The 22,544-nt window shown below is 46.9% G+C and overlaps 1 protein-coding gene and 1 long non-coding RNA gene across 3 annotated transcripts; one reads left to right on the top strand and one right to left on the bottom strand.

The window, feature by feature from the left end:
- Positions 1 to 1,367: 1,367 nt before the first annotated feature.
- Positions 1,368 to 22,012, bottom strand: MAPKAPK5 (MAPK activated protein kinase 5). 2 transcript variants are annotated; one of them, XM_069030898.1, is made up of 14 exons: positions 21,755 to 22,012; positions 17,884 to 17,957; positions 16,859 to 16,934; positions 15,890 to 15,987; positions 14,817 to 14,925; positions 12,840 to 12,929; positions 12,135 to 12,230; positions 11,038 to 11,118; positions 9,433 to 9,620; positions 7,207 to 7,327; positions 6,491 to 6,621; positions 5,777 to 5,898; positions 5,375 to 5,479; positions 1,368 to 4,427 (listed from the first exon to the last, which is right to left on the bottom strand). In XM_069030898.1, exons 1-14 carry the CDS (start codon positions 21,788 to 21,790, stop codon positions 4,333 to 4,335), a joined length of 1,422 nt encoding a protein of 473 aa, XP_068886999.1. In that variant the 5' UTR covers positions 21,791 to 22,012; the 3' UTR covers positions 1,368 to 4,332. The 2 variants fall into 2 exon arrangements, with proteins under 2 accessions (XP_068886999.1, XP_068887000.1); XM_069030899.1 differs by having other exon boundaries at positions 5,783 to 5,898; positions 21,755 to 22,011.
- On the top strand, positions 10,072 to 14,696 carry LOC138119252 (uncharacterized). Its single transcript, XR_011155448.1, has 3 exons — positions 10,072 to 10,361; positions 10,721 to 10,822; positions 14,420 to 14,696. It is a non-coding gene; the product is annotated as an uncharacterized lncRNA (long non-coding RNA).
- Positions 22,013 to 22,544: the final 532 nt, after the last annotated feature.

Raw genomic sequence — 22,544 nt, 5'->3', positions numbered from 1 at the left:
CCCCGTGGCTGATTCAGTGTTTCTCCAGCCCCAGTTCAAAGGCAAAATATTCCATGGGGAGGAGGGGATCCGTGCCCTGGCACTGGCAGGAGCGAGCAGGATGTGAAACGTATCCCAGGAGCCTCCTGCACCCTCCAGGGACTGACCCCGTTTGTGGAGCCAGTGCAATTTGTTTAAAAGGGGATTAAGACTTCCTAAGTGATGGAAGATTACCCGGGCACCAATGATTGGATTGCTAATGGAGCAGCAGAGCTGGCAGTGGGTGCTGACACATTCCCAGGGCTCCTGAGGCAGCTCAGCAGTCACTCAGTGTTTGAGGGGAGTTTTCGTGCTGGAAAGAGCCATGCCATGGGCCACACATCCTCCTGGGACATGGGAGAATCCTTTTGGGTCACAGCTGGGGTGGCTGCTTTAAGTGCTCCCAGGAAACTGTTCCCTCACTCCCTTTCCCAGTCTGGATGCTCTGAGGGTCACTCACCACCCAACCCTCTTGGAACTCCTCAAAGGCACCAAGCAGAGGGAAATTCTCTTACAAGGAAGGAGCCTGAGCCCTCACAACTGTCCCATCTTTTGGCCTGAAGTGCTCCTGGGACAAGGCTGTGTCTGGTTCCTGTCACCAAGTCAAGCCCTGCTCGAGGATAACAAAACTATTTCCAGAGGCAGGAAGGGTCCAAGTGCCAGCCCGAGGCTCTGTGGTCAGAAGGGTGAGGGGAAGCACTCCCTGCTCCCTGGAAAAGCACAGGGCCAGCAGGAACAAAGGCAGATCCATTTCTCACCAGCCACTGTCCCCCAGTCCTGCCCCAAGTCCCAGCAGGGCTCCCACTTCAGCCGAGCCCAGACCCTGCAAGGATCATCATCCCAAAGGAACCAGTTCCTATTTCCAGTGTCACTGAAGACAGAAGGACTCCCTTCCTGACTGCCCAGTCTGATCCCACAGCTACTGGGAGCACTGGGCAGGTGCTGCTGCCATCTGATGGAAAGCTGGGCTTAAAAAAGGCAATTTTGGGTTCTGTTGCCACAACTTCCTAGGGATTTATCCAGCCTCTCCTGTCATCCTTTCATCTCAAAGCCTCAGTCAAGTGCTTATTCCCATGGATAAGGGAGGGGAGATGGAGGCTAGGGGTGGCAGAATAAGGGAATCATGGAATCTTAAAGGCTGGAAAGGCCCTCTAAGACCATCAAATCCAAAAATTAACCTGGCACCACTCCATTCACCACTAACCACATGCCCAGGTGCTGCATCCACACCTTCTGGACACTTCCAGGGAAAAGCAGGGTGGCAGGAGAATTGTGCTGCCATTCCCTCCTGCTCCTTCCTCCCTTCTGTCCTACAGGGATTTGGGAACCAAACAAAAGCAGCCAGGAACTTCTGAGTTTAGTAAAATCATTTATATACAGGATGGGTAATATTTACAATGTAATACTGATCCAAAAGGAACTAACAGGGAACACTGAGAAGGAGAAATGAGAACATTTTAACACACAGGAGTTAAACATGGGGACAGACTCGGGTTTCCAAAAGAAAATCCAAAAGTAATGACAGCAAAACTTTGACATGTTGCTATTTCCAATCAAAAGCTCTTTCACTAATCAGGTTCTCCTAATTTTTAGTATATATATATAGAAAAGCTTCAAATAATCAAGTCACAGGAGAAGTCAGATATACAGAAAATTTTGAAAAGGTCAAATGATTTCAGAGATTTTTCTTCACTTAAATAGAATTCTAAAAAAAAAAAAACCAAAACCCACCAACCTCCAGAACTTTCCCACATCTTTTTAGTGTTTGTACAAAGAAAGTCTTCTTTGATCCCACACTTCCAGCTCAAGATATTTACAATATTCACAGTCTGCTATAAAGGATCAGTAGCTTTATTACCAAGTCAAACCTCAGAGAATCAAGACAAGGTGTCTTGCACTTGCTTCAACTGAAAAATAAACAAAACACAGGAAGGAGAAAGCCAAATGCTACTTGAAAATACATAAATGGATCCCTTAAAGTTATTGAGCTTTGAAATGTAAAACAGAACTTTTCCAAGAGTAAAAAAATCAACTTTCTCATAAAAACAAAACCATTTGACCTTGAGTCTTCAAATTGTATTTTCTTAATCTGTCCCTCCTCCCTCTGCTTCAGATCAGGCCCCTCATATTTATCACAGACAAGAAAATGTAGAGTGGATCCATCAAAAGCAGTTCCTTATGGCAAAAGCCCTTGGAAATTCGTACAAATGTTCCCACCTCAGGATCAGCAGCACTTAAGGGATGAAGAAAAGGAGGGATCCTCTAACCCACATCAGATCCCACCTTCTCTTCTTACTGCACCTCCAATCTGATCCATTTTCCTGCCTACAAATTCTGGCTCCCAAAAAACTGCCTGAGGATTTTCCTCCTGGGAGGGCAGAGTCACAAAGTGCGTTTTGAGGGGAGTTTTTTTTGCTCTGCCATTCAAACAAAGGTGATTTCCTTGTTTCTGTCTCTATTTGCCACACTTGAAAGTTTCAGTTTCCCAGAAAAAAACATGGATTTCAAGTTCAAAATGAAACCATTTCAAGACATGACCTAGAATTAGGACAGAAATGCACATAACAGGGCTTGGTGGTACAGCCAAGAAATGACAAAAACTCTCAATTTTTGCCAATTCTCTTCAGTTTTCATCAACAGGTCAGTGCACAAGTATTCCAGCTAGTGTCAGAGGTACAATTCCAGCTCACACAAACACTCCCTGCTCCCATCAGAGGATGGATAAGCAGGGACTGTTCTTACCCTGCAATAAATCAGGCATTGGAAAACTGTCCACAGGATTAAGGAAAGCTGACAAAAGAGAATGGGAAACAAAGCATCTCCTTCACGTAGAAAAAACAAGACACCTTTAGAAAATTGTATAGAAAGAGTCAGACACTGCTTTGCCATCCAGCTAAAGCTGCAAGGAAGTTTTGGTATAGAAAAGAGACAAAAAAAAGAACAAGGCTGGACTTCCATAAGAGAGAACTGGGAGATTCATGGCTCAGGTTTGTCAATGTAAACCCAAAAATGGATGAGCTGTGAAAGACAACAACGTTCAGGAGTGGTCACTGATGGCCCTGGGTTGGCACTTCAGTCTGCAGACCAAACTCACCCCATGTCTGCACGGGTTTGGTACCAAAATAGCTCTATAAAAAGCCTCCGCCCGGTCTCGAAAGAAAGAGAAGCAGAAAAGGTAGAAAACTAGAACTATGTACAGATTCTTCCCATTGGTTTGCTTTATCAGGATTAAAAAAAGCAGCTTTTGGAGCCAATGTTCCAGACTAGAGTAAGAACCTGCCCTGGGGAGGCAGCCAAGGATGTGTGGCAAGGAGCAGCCCTGCAGTTGTGGCTCCCCCAAGAAGGAGCTTGAAGGCATCAGAGAGGGGAATTTGGGCTCCAGAGAGGGATCCCAAGGGTTCCCCAGAGCACTGGGAGCCTGCCCAGGAGCAGCTCTGCCAAACAAGAGGACAGGTCTGAACCCAAGCCTTGGATCTTCTAGGAAGGAAAGAATGAGAATACAGGGGTGGATCCCACACAAACAAACCCCAGGCTGGTCTCGGCCCATAGAAGATCCCACCATGGAAATTAAAATAACTTGTGCATAAGAACTTGAACATTCTTCTCTTCTGTTGTTGGACGAGGTGAGAAAAAGAAGAGTTTTGTGCTGAATGGCTGATTCAGCCTTAAAAAAGCTCTGAAGAAGATGAGGAGGAAGAAAGAGAGGGGGTTCAGCCTTACAGAAGGTCTGAGGGAGATGGGGAAGATGACAAAAAAAAAAAAAAAGAGAGTCACTGCTCAGAACTGAAAATTCCAGCAAGCACATGGCCTCAGGTGCCTGGGCAAGGCAGCAAGCCAAACTGAAGGGTATTGAATTGATTTTTCTCTACCTAAAGACCTGGAATTTAAGTGCCAAGGGGAGCTGTGAATTTGGATTTCACAGCACTTGCTTGAAGTACTCACTGAGCAGGGGCTTGAGAAACTGTGGCTCTCCTTCGCATACAGTCACTGCAGGGGCTGGATGTAGCAGGTGAAAGGCAGCTTCTGCAACTGGTTATTAAGAAAAAGAATGGTTTTTAACAATAAAATCCACCCCATTTAGGGGGCTCATGATTAACAGTACATAAGTGATCATATATACCTCGAGGAACTGAGTTTTAAAAAAATATTACAGTACCAATGATTTTTTTTTTTTGTATCTACAACTATACAGCATTTTCAAGCAGTATGGAAATTTAATGAAATAATTATGATTTATTAATTTACATAAAAATACTTTTTACAGTTAAAGAATAAATCTTAAATGGTAAAAAAAATAAGATTAAGAAGCTCCAGCTATTGAGAGTCGTGGGAGTTTGTCTGCTCTTCAATCACTTGTTTGACAATTTCTGCCAGTTTTAGTCGATCCACTTTGTCTGTGAATCCTCTGCCTGGAAGGGAAAAAACAGGGAATCAGCTGGAGCTAGACACAAAGGAAAGCAATCCTGGCTGGAATTAAACAATGCCTTGCACAGACTTAGGGCAACGTCAGCACAGGATCCAAAAGGAATTATAGTCCATAGTTCTGTTGGAAAAATGGAGCACTGAAAAACCTAAATTAAAGCCAAGCAAATAGAACAGGAGAAGAAGCAGGACCAAGCCCTTGTGAAGCTTCCTGATGACCCTGGTCCCTTCTATCCATCAGCACCTGCTCCTGGGGGCTGACACCTCTGCCAGCCTCTTTTGTCCAGGAGCCACCTGAGCATTCCCAAGGTGACTGTCCCGGTTTAATTCTGCTTCCCACCCCAGCCAAGCTGAAGAGCTGCTGTGCTGACAGGGAGAAGCAGCCTCCAGCAGAAAGAGGGAACAAACAGCTGGATTCAGCTCAACACAGCTGAAGAGATTCCTAAAAGGATCAGAGAATCCTAGAATGGTTGGAAAGGACTTTAAAGGTTATCTGAGTCCACTCCCTGGGCAGGGACACCTTCCTCTATTGCAGGTTGTTCCAAGTCCAGTCCAACCCCTCCTTGGTGACTTCCAGGAATGGGGCAGCCACAGCTTCTCTGGGCAACCTGTCCAGGGCCTCCCCACCCTCCCAGGGAAGGGTTTCTTCCATATATCCCATCCATCCCTGCCCTCTGGCAGTTTAAAATTGCTCCTTTTCTATCATGATCCATTTGTGCTGTCGTGTTCCTGCTGCCTCTGAAAACTCAGCCCTGACCCTCAAACAGGAATTTCAAAGCAGCACTTCCACCCTCATTTTGGTTCTGGCAAAAGGGCTGAAACAGTGTCAAAACCTAAATCAGTCCAAATCCAATCAATTTGGGGTTATTTCCATAGCAGGAGGTCTGTGCTTCCCCCGTTTCCACATTCCCTGTGGGAGAGCAGGAATTCTCACCATTCCAGCTGAAGCTCTGCAGGGTGTCTCGCAGCAACTTGCACTCCCTGTTGTATTTCCAGGCCTCCTGCATCACTTCATTCAGCTTCTCATCTTCATTCTCTCCTGTTTGGGACAACAAATGGACATGGAAGGTTTGGCCTCGTGCCTCACTCAGGGATCAGCAAACTGGGCAGTTACTCCTGCTCACCCCAGATAAACCAGGAAATGGGCTTTAAACCAAATATTCCTGTTTGAAAGTTCTTTTAACAGCTCTGCACGTCACTAAAATTCCACATGAACCCAAATCCCAGCCCAGAGGCTGCCCAGGAGTTTTGTTTTTCCTTCCTCACCACTGACACAGACAGACCCAAAGCCGGTGTCTTGCACATTTAGGAATAAAACGTTCTTAAAAGTGGCAACCTTTACCAGCCTGTGGTAGAATGCACTGAGCAATCACATCTCTCAGCTTCTCCAGAGCCACGTTGGAATCGTTGCTTCCATTCTCAGGGTCATGGATGTAAACACCATCCTTTGGCTTGGTGCTGCAGAAGAACAAGGGGGAAATAATTAGAATTTGGGTGCAGCTCAAGCTCGTTACTTGTTGTGTAACTGCTCCAGTATAACACAGCTCCTTCCCTCTCTGGGAAACTGGGAGACAGGTTCAGTGTTAATTACAATTATTGTCCTATATTATGAGACCATTTGAGGTGTGAAGAAAAAGAAATATTCCTTTAAATTACTTCAAATAAGGGTAATCCTAAAATGCATGAGGCTATTTTTCAGATTAATTCAAGCAAAGAGAGAGAGAGAGAGAGAGAGAGAGAGAGAGATTACCTGACTTTTTCAGTAAATAAATGTCAGGATGAGAAAAAATATCTTGGAATTCTTTGTCCCAGTTTGCCTTATCTTACATGTGACCCACCATCCCATTTAATACAGGAACAGTATCCAACCTCCTTCCAACCCTCACTGCCACATCTTGGCAGACAAACCACACTGTGCCACTATTACTTGACTGAGTAACACCAGGAGTGTGTTAAACCATCAAAACTGAGCCTGTGCCATTCCCAAAGCCATCTTCCAGCCATCCCAGCTGGCTCCACATTGTCCTTTCCAACCCAGCTTTGGAGTTACCCCAGGAGTTTCCGCTTGCGCAGGATCGGGTTGTTCACGGAGTGAAGGGGTTTCAGGCTCACTTTGAGGTCTTGGATTCTCATGTTTGCAAGTTGTTCTGCGTGAGCCTGTTGGATCCCTGCCACCATGGCCTGGAAAGACAAAAAGGGCACTTGGTGGAACAACACATGGACAGTGTTTGCCATGGGTGAAAAAAAGAGGCACCAAAATCTGATTTGTTTTGGAGATGTGTAAGAAAATCAGGTTTGCATGAAGCAAGGCATGGTTAGAACTAAAATCAGTGACAAAATATCCCTAGGGGAAATAAGACAAAGGGTCATCTTCTCATGTTCACAAGATTGACTGAACTCCTCTTTGAGCAGAAATTAAAGGAAACAAGGACTATTTGTTTCATTAGTGAGGTCATTGCTGCAGTGAGGATAAAACATGACAAAAAAGAGGAAAGACCTATGGAAGATCCCTCAGGCTCTGCTTTCTACCATCAGCACGTGGCTGCTCATTACCACCAATCTGGGAGCATCTCCTTCAAGCCCAAAGTTCACATTTTATTTCCATTTTCATTCTTATTTCCATTTTCTCCCCAAGATCCCAGGCTCTCCTAAAGCAGGAGAGAAGCTCCTTATCTGCATAACCCCAGATAAGAGAAAGCCTTCCACCCATCCCAGAGCTCTCCTGCTCCTGTGCAATATTCCTGATAAAAGAACTGCTGGTCAGACCTTGTCCATCATCAGCTGGGCAGAGGGCAGGATGTTATCCAGGGCCTCCGTGGAATTGAGCCAGGGATGGTCCAACACCCCCTCAATGGTCAGGCGTTCCTCAGGTTTGACCTTCAGCAGCCTGGAGAGGGAGGAATAAATCCCTACTGAGGGGTTTGTTGATTTACAGAGCATTCAAGCATTAAGCCCAAAAAAGAAACTCCTCCAAGAGCTCAAACTGCCCCAAAATCAGCCCCAAATCTGTCCCAGCTCCCTGACCTTGCTGTGGTTTAATGCTGTCCCAGCTGAGCCAGGGCAATCCAGCACTCAGGGCAAAGGAAGGTGCTAAAGGCATTCCTGTGCTGCTGAATTCCACAGCCACTGCTCCCAGGTGGGAAATCACATTCCAGAGGAACTGGAAATGATCCAGACCAGTGTTCTCTGGAAAGGCACTCCCAGAGCTCATCCCCAGAACAGGTTACACTCATTCCAAGGACTCTGGGCATGGAAACTGTGCAGGATTCACTGCTCCCACCATGCCACTCCTCAGCTTTTCTCCCCCCCAACAAATCCTCAAGTAATGAACACTTTGGTTCCAGCTCCTCAAAATAAAAAGCAACATTATGCTGAGATTGCTGAAAACTCCATGAAATCAATTTTCTCTAGCATGAAACCCTGGAAAGAGGATTTGCAGATTAATTTGTGTGCTCATGACGGGAACAACTAAATAAAAAAGCAAAACTTCCCACAGAGTGCTGACAAGTCATCCCAAAGTCTGAATGAGAACGGGAATGACTCCATGAGCTTGTCACACTTCCTTAGACAACTCCAAATCAGCTTCTTGGCTGCAGAGCACAATTGTTTAATGTACCAAGAAAGTGGAAATAACTTGTGCAAAATGTCAGCAGCGCCATGGGGGAGCTCAGAAATCCCACTTGCTGCCAACCAGGTTAAGGTCCCTTTTGATACCAGACACGAGCATTCCTTTTCCATGCACTTTCCAAATCCTAACCCATTATCAAACCCTCATGAGGTCAGAAATGAGCTCGACACACTTGAGAGGCAGCAGCTGCCTGAATGCCAAACGTGACCTCCAGAAGCCAGAAGAAGAGCTGCCTACATCCATAGAATGTAAATTTAGCTGGAATTAGATTAAATCTGAACGTATTCCTGCACCCTAAACACAGCTTCAGACTCCCTGGTTGGAAAAAAAGCAGGAAAGGGAATCCTGATAACATTAGAAGGAGAATGAAATGAACTGGATCCATGTGACAACACCCTGAGAGCTGAGTTTAATGGGAATTTTAGAAGACAATGAAACCTTTTGCCTGGGGAGTTTCTGTGTGAGAATAAAGAGCTGACCTTGCTATAAAGGAAAGTTAATTTGGTGAAAGGTTGGGCTCTAAAAAGGTCCCAGCACCCTCTCCAAACAATGTGAAATCCTTGGAGAATTTACAGTACATCTGAGGAGCCTGTGACACTTTTAAATTACCTCCCCAACTGATTTTTTTCCTATTTATGTTGCTTTTATTCTCTCTGTTCCTCTGGTGATGCAAAGGCAGTAAGACCCTGTCACTTTTTCAAAAATAAGTGAGGTCAAGCCCTAATCAGTGCCACGTTCTTGCTCCCAAACACACCAAGTCTTTGAAACACTCCCAGCTGAGGGATGTGCCCTGCATGGAAAACAGACTCCATTAGCATTTGGAATAAAACATCCATGCAAAACCTTATCTTGGAGTCTGGCACCTCATGACAGATCTTAACCTCCCTCTCCATCCTCTTGCCTGACTCTTTTTAGGCTGTGTATGATGTGCACAGGGCTTTAGGGGACAGATTTACCACATCCCATTAAAGCCACTTGATTTTCACAGGAATTTAAACGTTATCCCAGGAAATCCGTGCCAGCTGTGTTATCCTGAAACCCTTCAGTGCTCCCGCTCCCCTTAAAGACTAAACACACAATTCACCCCAACAAAAGAGATGTCAAAATTAAACACTTGGGCAGGGGAAAGAAAAATATTTCCCAGACTTGGTTTATGCTGAAAAATATTTCCCAGACTTGGTTTATGCTTGGTTTATGCAGAGAATCTGTCAGCTGGATGAGCTGCAGACAATCCCCTCGCTGCTGGAAAAACAACCCTTGGGATAAGGCACTTCCAGGTGCTTTTCCAATTCCTTAACATTGAAACATTCCAATTCCTTAAACACAAGCACAGAGCAACCCAGGAGTTTCCTCCATGGACTCACTTTCTCACAATGTCTTTTGCCATTTCCGAGATCTGGCTCCACTCTTCCTCTGGGAATTCAAAGCTTCCTGTCATGATCTTTTTCCTCATGTCCTTGGGAATCGTCCGGCTGTGGTGCTTGGAGTAAAAAGGGGGGTATCCACAGAGCATCACGTAGATAATGACCCCCAGGGACCACAGGTCACAGCTCTGCAAGCAAGGACAGGGTCACTCAGGGGAGCAGTTTGCAGCAAACAGTGGGGGAGCGATGATAAAAGCTCTGTGTGATTCCCTACAGGAACAGAACCAGCTCAGCTCCTCCTCCAGATCCCCCTTCGTGGATAAATCTGGCTGCTGGGAACAAGGCAGCTCTGTGCTCCAAACTGAACAATTTCCAGGTGGTTGGGAATTGTCTGGGAGCAGCCAGGGCTGCAGAGGGATACCTGAATCCTACTCCCCCAATCCCATAAAAGAATCCGTTTGTTTACAATGGGAGGCTGAAAACAGAACCACCATCCAACAAAGCAGCCAGCAGGGATATTAAATCAGAGCTGTCTGTGGTGACAGCCAGGGAGATGAAGGAGCCAGGAGCAGGACTGGACTACCATGGAAGGACAGAGCACCTGGAAGCCTGTCAGGGTCTATTTTGGGGAGCCAGGCGAGTGCCAGACACTGCTTTTGCAGAGTCACACTTGGAGACGAGGCCCTGCCTTCAGCAGCCCTTTCAGCCAGTGCCACCAGGGCTGCACAGCTCAATTCTTCACATGAAACATGAAAAGAAAATCACTCCCACCTTGTAAATCCCAAATCAAGGGACAAGAGAGAGAAGAAGAAACTCCATATTGAAAATATTATTGGCACATTCTAAAGAGTTCAGAAACAGAAGTGTCTGCTACAAGCACCAACCTGCTCCTCCAGGATGGAGGAAAGGCAATCAGAGCCCTGAAGAAGGTAGGTTTGTGATGCAGACTAATTAATATTTGCTTTAACTCTCTCTATGAGGCTACTAAATGCTAACACTGCATACCAAATACCTGCTCAGGCACGTGGTGGAATAAACAACCATCCCTAAAGCTGGAATCAGGGAGATCCTTACACTGGGATCACAAACCAGCTAATTTGAATTAAAGTTTACACTCCCAGAACATTCAGTGGTTCAAGCACTGCTCAGCCAGCAGAAGACAGTGATGATAATACAGAGGAGAATGTCTTGGAATGCCCAAAAAATATTATGACCTTTCAGGGCATTTCCTGCCATGATTTTGCCAAGATTCCAGCAGCTACACAATAAATTCTTGGTTGTTTTCCAGAAGATCCAGGTACAGAGCAGTTTCTGGCACAGCTGCCTGAACAAGGAATGCTCTGCACATCCAGAAACTCTGACACAGGAAAGAGATTCCCTTTGAACAGAGGTGAGACAACTTCCCTCATGGCCTCACTCCAGCAGAGTCATTCTACTCTCCAAAATCTTGTCCAGATTTAGTGCTCCTTAAGAGCATTTGTGTGTTTTTCCTTTAATTAGAGGATCATTAATGAGGTCTGGATTAAGTGTGCATTTCATTATTTGCTCTATCAGAAGCACCAGCGGGGTGGGGAAGACTTTTAAAGCTGTTGTTTCCCAGCTCACCTTGTTGTAAGTGTAAGGGGTTGGAGAGGTGGGGATAATACCAGACTTTTCTTTCTGATGTCTTCTTTGTGCCTCCAATACCTGGTGAGAGGGAAAAATAAAAAAAAAACAAAGAAAAATCCATCTCATCAACAGGCACCACAACCAGCAAAGCCTATGCCAAAGATTCCTGATGCTTTTCCATTCAGGAAATTTATTCCAGCTACTGAAGACTCTACCAAACTCCAATTTTTCTCCCTAAGAAAGACTGGAGCTTTCTACATGGGGAAAATACTAAAATATTTTGCTGCTTTGACTGAAGTCTCCAGTTCTGCCTGAATTAAAGCAACTGCTCACAACCTCCAACCCCTCCATGCTTGGAGCTAGAAGCTAAAGTGTCTTTGGAGGGTAACCCAAGCTCCTTTTTGCCTCTCCCAGGAACAAATCCCATCAAATCCATCCCTTGCTGATCCAGTCTGTGGCTTTGGGTTGCAGGGAGCCCCAGCAGGCTCCAGCTGAGAAGGCATTTTCAGAGCATGCTCTGATCTCTGAATTGCCCTTCCCAGTGATTAAAGGCTGCCCAGCACTGCAATTAAATCTCCATCTGCAGCTGCTTTTCATTTTCTCCAGGACTCCAACACAAAGGACAGAAGAGAGGGGAGGAAAGCAACACTACAAAGAGCAGCCTGTCTGTAATTACAGGTTGTGTTTAATGACAAGGGGCCAGGCCAAGGCACCCAGGTACCAACCCTCTGCCGGTGCCCTTTGGGAGCAGTCACCTTTTCAGAGCTTTTTTGTTCCAGCAAAGTCCTTTTTAATGGAATCCTGAATTAGCTGAGCTGGAAGAGGGATGGCAAAGCAGGGATTTCTCCAAAGAAGCTACTTTAATACAGCTAAAGGCCAACTGTCACCATCAGTGCTGAGCAGAGGCTGGGGAATTTGCCTTAGGAACAGATCCCTGTGGCACTCCAGCTCCAGAGGTGGCTCATATCCGATTCCTCAAGATTCCTGCACCCAGAGCCCTTCCCAGGACAGCAAAGGGTGTTAAAATGATGTGGATATGGAGGCTCAGGCAATAAATGATCCCCCTTGAGCCCAGAGCTGGAACTGGTTGTTACCTGAGGTGCTACGTAATAGGGAGTGAACTGGGGTGTCATCAAGTCACCTTGGTCTACTTTGGCAAACCCAAAGTCACACAATTTAACAGGTGCATCCTAAAACAAGGAGAAGAGGCTTTATTAGACAAATCTCATTAAATCAGCTTTTCTAACCCATAATTCTCCCCCCCGGCCTCATCTCACCTTTTCCAAACATCCACCTCATTGTACTTACACCCTCACACTCCACCAGGCAGCTGAAAGGTCACAAACTGACCTTTCAAAATAGAGGTTTTTTTTGCTCTTCTGGGTGCTCTGGGCCAGGAACAGCCCCCGCCCCTCAGGGATTGGGAAAGCACTGAGCCCCTTGTGGGGGGGGGGGGGGGGGCCCTGCATATCCAGGCTGGTTGTGAGACAAAGAATTGTTTGGATCTATCAAAACACCTCTAGGTAGAGGGTTAGAACATCCTGGTGAGGGGGCAGAGAAGATTTTGTCCTCAGCAAAGCTGGATCTATGTTCAGGTGGAGAACCTGACTCCTATTTAACAGCAGCAGCAAGGACTCACTGCCCTCCAAGGAGATCAGGGGATGGAAAAGCACCAAGTCCATCAAGGTGGTTAAATTTTGTCACCAAAACATTCATGTCATTTTACCACTATTCTGAGAGTCACCCTTGAGCCATTTTACAGAATTCAGCAGCAAAAGAATTCCAGATGTTCATCTTACCAGAGAGTTATCCTTGAAGAGGAGATTCTCAGGCTTGAGGTCTCTGTGTGCAATGTTTAGTGAGTGGCAATGCTGCAAAGCCAAAGCTATCTGGAAAAGGGCACAATAAATCAGCTACAACCACTGACCTCCTCCTGCAGCCTGGACATTTATTTCAGCTTTACAAAGGACATTTCCAACACAGCTCAGACCCCAAACATTTCCACTCCACTTGGGTGGAGTTCTGAGTTAGGACAAGCCTGACCCTGCTGGGCAGTGGTGCAGTGAAGTGACAACTGGGACATGAATCCCACCAAGAGTTTCGGTTCAGTTTGCACTCGAAGCAAACAGAAAACAAAAGCCAGGTTGGCCTGGGCTTCACAATCACCTCAGTTTGAGAACTCAAGGCATTAAGAGGCCCCCCAAAGTGAAGCAGGGGGTGCCAGTGTCCCTTCCCTGCTGTGCCAGGGCTCCAGGGTGCTGCCCCAGCCCAGCAATTCCACCCTGCCGGACACTCAGCAGCGAGTTCTTGCTTCAGTACTCCAGGGAATAATTCACTGCTCTTGTTCCTGCCTGGAGATCCAACACTCAGGCAGTTTTATTCTTTAATTTCTGATGGTACTGCCTGCACTTTAATCATGCTGTGGATATCCCACAGAAATGCATCCCTTGAGATTCTTTCAAGGATGCTTTAGGAACCTGCAATCCAGGCAGGAAAGCTCCAGGGGCTGCACGATTCCAAGTGCAATTCATTTAAAGAAAAGCCAAGTATAAACATTTAAACAGCATTCCTGAGACAGAAGTGAGGCACAGCCACACAACCCTTATTTGGAAGTATCCCTGCTGGATTCTGGAGTATCCTACCCAAGTTTAGAGTCCTTAAAAAACTCCAAATTACTGTCACAAGAGAACTTCACTGCTAATTTAGCTCAGCAATAAATACAAACACATTGCCAGAGAAAATGAGTGCTGTGTCAAGTTTTAACCATTCCTGGGTACAAGACAATGATGAAGAACCACCAGATAAAAGAATTTTATAAAGACTTTCACATTTCAAACGTCATTTCTATAAACATTAAAGCAAAGAGTTATTTAAGACATGAAGAACCCAAGTGTAGACACAAAATTCAAATCAAAGTCTTGATTTCTGATAAAGTTTTACAAGATTTTCCCACCATGTCAGAATCAAACAGCCCAAAGGATGTCAAACAAGCTGTCAAGAATAATTCTGTACTTCCACCTCGTTTCTTTGCTGGATGAGACCAAAAAGTACCAGCACAATTAGCATTTCATTAGAAACAAGTCAAAGCACAAAAGTAACATGAAATATTTTGCCCCAGGTTCAAACATTCTCTCTCCAGCTGAGGGGAACTGGGGATGCCAGCACTGAAATCCACAGAGATCCTTCTGTGAGTCCCACCAGGCACTGCCAAGGAACAAAGAGCCTGATGGACACCAAAACCCCCTGCAGAAACCACCGTGGAGGTTATAAAGTACAGCACTCAGGAGTGAGCTGGGAGAGAAATGGTGAAGGAAAAACAACATTGGAACAAACAGACACAAAATCAGAACAAACAGAAACACTCCTTGTTATCTTCCAGGAATTCCATAAGCCCAAGCCCAGAACCCAGCCTGAAAACCCCTGGCCCAGAGGAGAGAAATGCCAAGGGTGTCATGGAGATTCCGGAGCTCGGGAGTCCTGCTGGAGGCAACACTTTTAGGACAAGAGGAATGACAAAGTTCTCTTGGAAATGTTCTCTGGACCAGGTGAGGAAAAGTGTGGTTAAGCACAGCAGCCCCAGAGAACAAGCCCACACCTTCAATCCTTTATTCCTAGTAAAGCTTTGGCATTGTCAGTTATAACAAAGCAGGCAATGATCATCGGATCAGAACTGAGGATTCTTTTATTTCATCCTTTTTTCCCACCCTTCCAGCCCCAGGAATTGTCCCTACTTTAGCCAGAGCATGATGGATTTGCTGGGACAGGGGGTGACTTGCCTGCTTTGTTACTTGGCTCGCTTGCTTCTCAGTAAAGTGCCGGTGCTGGCTGATTCTGTGGAAGAGCTCTCCCCCTTCCATCATCTCCATTACAATTAGGAGCCGAGCCCTGTTCAAAAGCATTTCATGTTGTTACATTAAAAGTCAGCAAAAAGAACAGAATTGCTAAGCTAAGAATGCATATTTCACACAAACACTGCTTTCTCTATGCTGCCTGGGGCTATTTTGGTGCTCTCATTTTGCCTTCAAGCCTAAAATCCGCAGGATTTTCTGGCTCCCAGTGATTGGCAGCCAGGAATCTCCAGTTTGCTCCTCCTGATGGGCTCCCACATCCAGCTGGAACAAACTTGACATGGATACATCCAGCTCCACCCAGCATGGACCTGGAAGCTGTGTGGACACTCCAAGGGATAACTCTGCCCTCAAGGATAGCACAGCACGTGGATGCTTTGGAGTGTGGATCCCCATTATTTTAATTTACAGCTTTATTGCCATAATTATGAAGGGTAACAAATAGGAAGGTGGAGATCAGGGCCAGATCCTCAAGGAATTAGCTCCCAATTCCCACCACACAGCAAAGTCAGCTACACCAGAGCCTAATACAGGTCTCAGCTCTTTCATTCTCTCAGCTCTGATGATTTTCTCCACTAAGATCCCATCAGAAGACAATATTTTTATCCTAAGTGATAATAACGCATGAAAAATCACTCTGCTCCATGTTTTCCTGTGTTCATTTTAAGCAGGACAATGCATTGAGAGTTTTCAGTGCTGAATTTCACATTTTTTAGAAACAATTCTTTCACACAATGCAGACTGAATCAATGGAAAACCTAAAAAAATGGAGATGCATTCAAAACAGGGAGTGAAGGAGGCAAAATAATTTAAATACACAAAAGTCAGGGGGAGAAAAAAAGCAAGAGCTGCTTGGTCTGCAGGATAATTATTATATCTGGGATCCCTTTTAAATAATAATTCTGTGATTAAAACCAAAACAAAAAAAAGCAAACTCCACTATACCTTGGGCTAAACATGGAAAGCAAGCGGTGGGAATGAATCACCCTATGTAATCTTACCTGGGGCTGGATTCATGTGGGAACTGCACACTGTTAGCATAAACTTCAATTATCTGAACAATATTGGGATGTGTTGCACACATCATGTGCAGACGTACCTTGAAGAGAAGGGAAGAGCTGTTACTGCACACAGGGACAGGCACCTGAGCCCTGCTGAGCACTGCCACTGCTCATTTTGGGATAAAAACATCCCAGGCTGGCCCCCAAATTTGTTACAGACCACGGAATCACAGGCAGAGCTCCAGGGAAAGCTCAATCTTTGAGTTCTTTATATGAATTTAAAGACAGAACCAGCTTTAAAGTAGCAATGTAGATGCAAGTGGAACTGAAAATTAATGAATAAACCCTAAAATTCCATAATCTGGCTTCTTTTGTGGCTCAGTCCTTCAGCACCCACAACAGCTGAACACCACCTCCTGTCCCAGCATTGTGGAACAGGGCACTTCAGGAACTCTCCTCACTTTAAAGCTCCCTGGGCTGCTCAATCAAGCCAAGCTTTTTGTACACAGATTATTTTTATGGGAATTTTAAAGGAGAATTTGCTCAGTAACAAGAAATGGAAGTTGCCTAAACCTTGAGGACAATGAATCCTCCCTTAAATTCCTGACAGCTCGGAGGAGTGCCCATCATTCCACAGGCTGACAGTTTGGCACCTCAGGAACTCCCAACCAGTGTCAGGAGCTGCTTTAGCTCCTGGAACACGGATAAATCCATTTCCAGAGCAACTTGAAGCATTCTTGGAGCAGTGACATCCCAGAGTGAGATGTATGGAAACAAAATTCCCTCTCAAACTGGTTATGTTCCATCACATGGCACGCAGGGAGAAGACCAGCTTTTAAAACACAGCTCAATTAATTACAAATAAATCTCTGCAAGCACAACCAGCAAATGGGGGTTTGGTGGTGGGGTTTTATTTTTAAAACATCCCAACAACTGAAGAGTTTTTGGAGAGAAAAGCAGGAACTGTACCTCATTTCGAGCTTTTGGACGATCGAGGAGGATTTTCAGTGCAAAGCGTTCTTGGGAGGATTTTTTCATGCAGACTCTGGTATTACAGCAACAAAATCATTCAGTCAGCAAGGATGTTAAAAACAGACACCTGAAGCAATTGCTTTGTGGCTCTCAGTTTGCTCTCCACGTGGGAATTCCCAGGAATGCCCCCAATCTGGGATACACAGGGCACAGCCCAGCTCTCACTCTAAATTCAGCCTCAAAGAGAGATTTGGGATGGAAATAACCCAAAGCACACCTCAACAGCCCCAGTGATGTTGGAATAAATAAAGTGTTTGGAATAGATAAAGTGCTTTGGGAAGGAAATCCTCGTTTTGATGTAGTTTTTTCTCTTTTTCCCCCCATTTAACACTGACAGTTGAGGAAAGGGCTCGTGTTTGAACAGGCAGCTAAAAAGAATAAAGCACAAAATGGGAGTTTTAATGAAGACACAGCAACACAAAAAGGATGAGGAGAAACCAATGACCCACACAGGAAGATAAATGATGAGAAAGACAAAGGGAGCTCCAAGGAACAGCAGCACAGTTGTTTTCCAGCACAAATTCCCCTTCCCTGAAGGGAGAGGCCTTGTTGGAAAGGTGTTTTGCTTCCCAGAAAGTATCCAGAGGTTAGAAATCTATGAGGAGCAGGGCTGGGATGCACAGTGGCAGTGTCTGCTTTGGGCTCATGGAAAAACAACTGGAAGAGCAGGAAAGGGGCAGTGCTGAGGCATCAGGATCCAAGCATGGGGGTGGTTCAGGAGGAATTTCTGTTGTTGTTATTCCACAAGCAACTCCTGTTCCCTCCTGGCTGTGGGAACAGGCCAGGACAGGGAAGGGAGGCAAGTTTTCCTTCCCACATTCCCCAAAAAAGACAAAACCCCTCCTGCATGACACCCACATGGGGCAGAGATATTTGTTGTTTGTAACTTTCCATCATCACATTTAGTAAAATACTCACTGACTCCTCCCCAGGTCAGCAACAATCCCAAAGTGTTCCCTTACCTAACGGGCCCACTGATCCCAGCTCCCAGCTTCTGAGTCCAGTTAATGTTGTATTCCTCTAAAATGGAGGTTTCCTGTTCAGGAAAGGAGCAGCAGGAGGGAAAACACAGTCAATAAATACATAATAAATCAAATTCCTACAGCCTTCCCAACAAAACCCAGCTCAGCAGATCTGGCTGGCAGCAAAGTGCCTGCTGGGGAGTTTGGTTCCCTGAGGAAAATGAAATATAAATAAATATAAATGCTCATGTCACGATTTACATGATTAAAATCATTCCTGTGCAGCTGGAATTTTGGAACAGGATTATTGAGAGCAGTAAATGGGATTTTGTGGTTTTAACACCCAAAGTGTAACAAGGGCATCTCTCCCTGACTCAATTCCAGCTTCCCACCTATAAATGATCAATCCCAATGCCCATTTCAGCATTAAAATGCATTTTTTAGTCACAGAGTACAACGGAAAATGGGAGGTTTCAAACCTTTGGAACCATCACCCTGTAAATTAAACCCTGCATGATTAATTTTAGATTTTTCTGATAATGAACCAGGCTTCTTTTGTGCAAATCCATACAAACAGGGCTGGGTTTTGTTAGGCCACAGCTTGGGTGCTCTCAGGCTTAACCATGTGCCAAGGCAGGCTGTAAATCCAGGGCTCAGTGCTTTGATTGATGCCCTGTGTGCTGGGCCTTTGTTCCTTTATTAAATTCCTGCCTCTGCTCGGGATAAATCACAGGAAAAGGAGCTGCTGCAACACCAGCACTGAAGGAGCTTAAGGAAGCAGGTAAAAGAATTCCCAAATACACTGGAAATTCATGGAAGAGGCCACCACTGGAGGTTTTACAAAAGGTTTAGAAGAAAGGGGCAGAAAAGCTCAGGGGATCACCCACATTTGTGGTTTTCAGGAGGAGCTCAAAGAAACTTCTTATCAATGCAGCTCAGATGAATTTCACTTGTGAGGAGCCTATTAGGGAAAAGCTGGTTTAATGTGCCTGATATTCAACTGCAGAGAACTGAAAGCAGCAGGGGTGGGATGAAAACACAGCTTTAGGAGGGCATTAACGAGCAGGGAAAATGTTCATTGTTTTAAAAGAAAAAGGCAACAATTTTATTTCCTGCACTTACTACATTTGAATCCCAACCTTCATCCCAAAGCACCTTTCCAGCTCAGAAGTTAAAATGAATAATTCAGTGGTCAAAAAACATAAATGACACCAAATCCAGGATTTGGATGCCCACCAATGCCCAGCATCACTTCCCCTTCCCAGCTCAGGAATGGGAGCTCCAGCTTCAGCAGCAGGAGTTCACATTTGGCAGGCAAAAGTTGGACTCCACCAGCTTGGGAGTCTTTTCCAACCTTAAGGATTCCATGATTCTGATCCCAAACAGCTGGAAATGCTTTAAAAGCACCAATGTATTTGAAAATATCCAAGTGTTTCAGCTGGGAAGCACAAAGGCTTTGTCTCCTGGCTTGGATTCTGTGGGTATGGAATTCCTGGGCTCAGCTCCACATCTGGGAATCCCCTGCCCCACAGCAGCCCCTGCCCAGCTCCAAAGGCTGGCTCAGCTGGGATTCATCTGCTTGTGCCTGGGAACAGAAGAGGAACACTTCCAAAAAAACCTGCAGGGGTGCAATTCCTCACAGGAAACCTTTCTGCTCTCCCTCTGAGAGGAACCTCAAACCTCTGATCTCTCCTTACGTTAATTTTCAGTGGGAAAAGGGGATACTGACACGAAATATACGGAATTACAGCAAAGCTTCACTCCCACTTGGAGCCAGGATCTCTCCAGCAGCGAAATTCCCTCCCATCAAGCCTCAGCCAACAGCTTGGGCACCCTCCCAAAGTGCAGAGTCAGCAGTCTGGGATGCTCAGAGCCTGGGAAAGCAGCATTCCAAGAGTTCTCCCAGCTTGGATTCCACCAGGCTGCTTTCACACACATCAGGATTGCTCAAACCCTTCTGACTTGTTGGTCTGAAAGGTCTTTTCCAACCTTACTGATTCCAGGATTCCACTGGATATTGATGGGAAAAAGGTTTGAAAGAAGGAGCTTTGGGAGTCATGGAGTAACCTGAAGGAGTGCAGGCTGCTGCTGCTTGGACAAACTCCATGGATCCAACAAGAGCAACGCCACATCCTGGGGAATTCCACCTCCTGCTCCTTCAACCTCCCCTCAATTCCCAGACATGGATCACTGTCCTGAATCCCAGACCTTGAACCCAAGCTGAGACCAACCAAACCTGACCTAATCCAAGGATCTGAGAAGCAGAAAAATCAGCATAAAGTATGAAAGTACTAAATTATGGGGTAGATTCAGACTGTGCCCAGAATTCCAGGGATTTGGGTTTGGTTGAACCTCTCTGGATGGGGAGGAGCAGGAGCACAGAACTGTCCCTACACTTCCACAACTGCTTCAGCTTTTCAGCTTTAAACCCCAAGAGCTCTGATGTGGACCTTCACCTTCACATGAAATCCCACAGAAATACTGAAATCCCTTTTTTCCCCCCAAGCCTTCAGGATGGCTCCTTCCCTGGAGCGTGCCAAGAAAAACACAGGCAACAATTGTGACACTCAATCTCAGGGGTTAATTACAACCCCTTTAGATTTCCTTCTACTCTGGGCTTTTTCAGTGCAAACCCCACAAATTATCAACGTGGAAATGCTCAAAGCCAGGTTGGAAAAAACTTGGAACAACCTGGGCTAGTGGGAGCTGTCCCTGTCACGGCAGGGGTGGGATGGGATGAGTTTTAAAGTCCCTTCAACCCAAACCTTTCTAGGATTAATCCACTGCACAAAGTAAAGAACCTCCAGAGAGGCTTGAAAACATCGGTTTGCATCCCTTTATCCCAAAATTTCCCCAGCTCCCACAGGAAACCCACCCAGCCACAGCACAAAAGGATCCTGAGCTCACACTCTGAAAGCCTGGATCTGTTCAGCTCCAAACACACAAATCCCACACTCCAGAGTGGTTTTTTCCACGGCAGCACCTGAACAGGAACTCTGGGAAGGCTGCCTGACATCCCAACAGTTTGCCCAGTTGCAGGGAATAAGGGGTTAGGGAATAGGGTCTGGAAAAAGGGTTCTGACTGCTGGAAAATGAGGGAAAATGTGGGAAAATTCTCTTTAAGAAAGGCTGTTCTTTGGGGTTTGATCTTTGTAGCTTTCAAGCCTCATCAACAAGATTTCATCTGTGAAACAGCAGCCAACAAGCGCCGAGTGATGTCCGGGTGTTAGAAAACCAAATTACTTGGTGGCGGAATTGCCTCGTTAAGGTTTAGGGCTTGATGTGTTTCAGTGATCTTAGATCTTGGGAATGATTAACGAAGCTTGGGAAGAAGGCTTTGGACATAAGGACTACAGAATTTATGGGCCACAAGGACATTGGGCAGAACCCCCAAGATAAGGAAGAAACTAAAAACCCAACCCTGCATCTGGATTGAAATCAGCTCCCACTGGGTAAAAGGTAATTCCAGCAGGGACAGATCATGATCACCAGCTCAGAGACACCGAGCCAGGAAACGCCCCCGACCCAAAGCAAGAGAAGAACTAAGCGTGGCACTAATTAACCTGGGAAGCGAGAGAATCGTTAACCCGTAGAAGATAAAACACTAATTAACAAGAGAACTCAATAACTTGGGAGCCAATGAACACCAATTCCTTTGTTTGCTAAAATGTATAAATAGCAAAAAGTTTGGACGCTCGGGGTGCTCGGCTCGCGGCATCCTCCGCCTGGCCCCCTACGCACCGGGAACAGCCTCTCCTTCCCCACCGGGCTCCGTTTGTGTTAAAACCCCCCCAAAATCGGCCACACGGCCACCGTGACCCGGCGCCCCCAGCCCGGGCTCCCCCTGCCCTCCCCGGCGGCTCCCGCCAACCTTGATCGTCTTGTCCATGTCGTGATCCTGCGACATCGTCCCGCGGGGCCGCGGAAGCCGCCGGGCACGGCGGGGCCCGGGGGCGCTGGGCCGCGTCAGGCAACGCGCAGCCCCGGAGGAGCCTTTGTGCCGCCGCCGCTCCGCCTCATGCCCGGCCGGGCGGGCCGCGGGTGCCGGACCCCGCGGCGCGGGGAGGGCGCGGGGCCCGCGCGGAGCCGCCGCTCAACCGGGAGGAGCCGCCCGGGACCCGGACATCGCCGGCACCCCGCGCCGGGCAGCCCCGCCGGCCGCCGCGCCCCGCCGCAGCCCCGCCGCCGCCGCCGCGGCCCACGTGAGAGGACGGAGCGAGACCCCCGCGCCTGCTCCGCGCCCGCCGCGAGATTTTGGGAGCCGCCGCCACGGCGCTAGAGCGGTTTGCAGGCGGCTGCCGGCAGCTCTAAAAGAGCGACCGCGCCAGTGAAGCCCCCACGGGGCTTTCGAGCCAGGAGGCGCCTTTTGATGACGTATATGATAATTTACCCCCGGGGCGGGGCAAAGCGCTCCGGCTCCGCCCCCTGCTGGGCGCGCGGGGGGGGCGGAGCAAAGCGAAGTCTCGCGAGATCTCGGCGGCGCGGTCTAACGGGGAGAATTGCCGCCCGTCGGGTCCCGAGGGGCCGCGCCGCCGGAGATCTCGCGAGATCTCGGGGCACCCGCCTGTCTGATGGATGGGGTGGCTCGAACTCTCGCGAGATCTCGGGCGCCCGCCCGCCTGAGGGGCGATGGCTGCGGTTGGGGCCGTGAGGGGGAGCGG

The sequence above is a fragment of the Aphelocoma coerulescens genome, chromosome 15, assembly GCF_041296385.1.
Source record: "Aphelocoma coerulescens isolate FSJ_1873_10779 chromosome 15, UR_Acoe_1.0, whole genome shotgun sequence".
Lineage (NCBI taxonomy): Eukaryota > Metazoa > Chordata > Aves > Passeriformes > Corvidae > Aphelocoma > Aphelocoma coerulescens.
This window is presented reverse-complemented; position numbering and strand designations above follow the sequence as displayed.

What these genes read in the sequence shown, in the direction of transcription:
- MAPKAPK5 (XM_069030898.1), bottom strand. Translation starts at nt 21,790, where the DNA reads ATGTCGCAGGATCACGACATGGACAAGACGATCAAG. An exon ending in CCCCTTACACTTACAACAAG is followed by an intron (nt 9,621 to 11,037) that starts GTGAGCTGGGAA and finishes CCTTGCTTGCAG; the next exon opens with AGCTGTGACCTGTGGTCCCT. An exon ending in CCCAGCTGATGATGGACAAG is followed by an intron (nt 6,622 to 7,206) that starts GTCTGACCAGCA and finishes TTGTCTTTCCAG; the next exon opens with GCCATGGTGGCAGGGATCCA.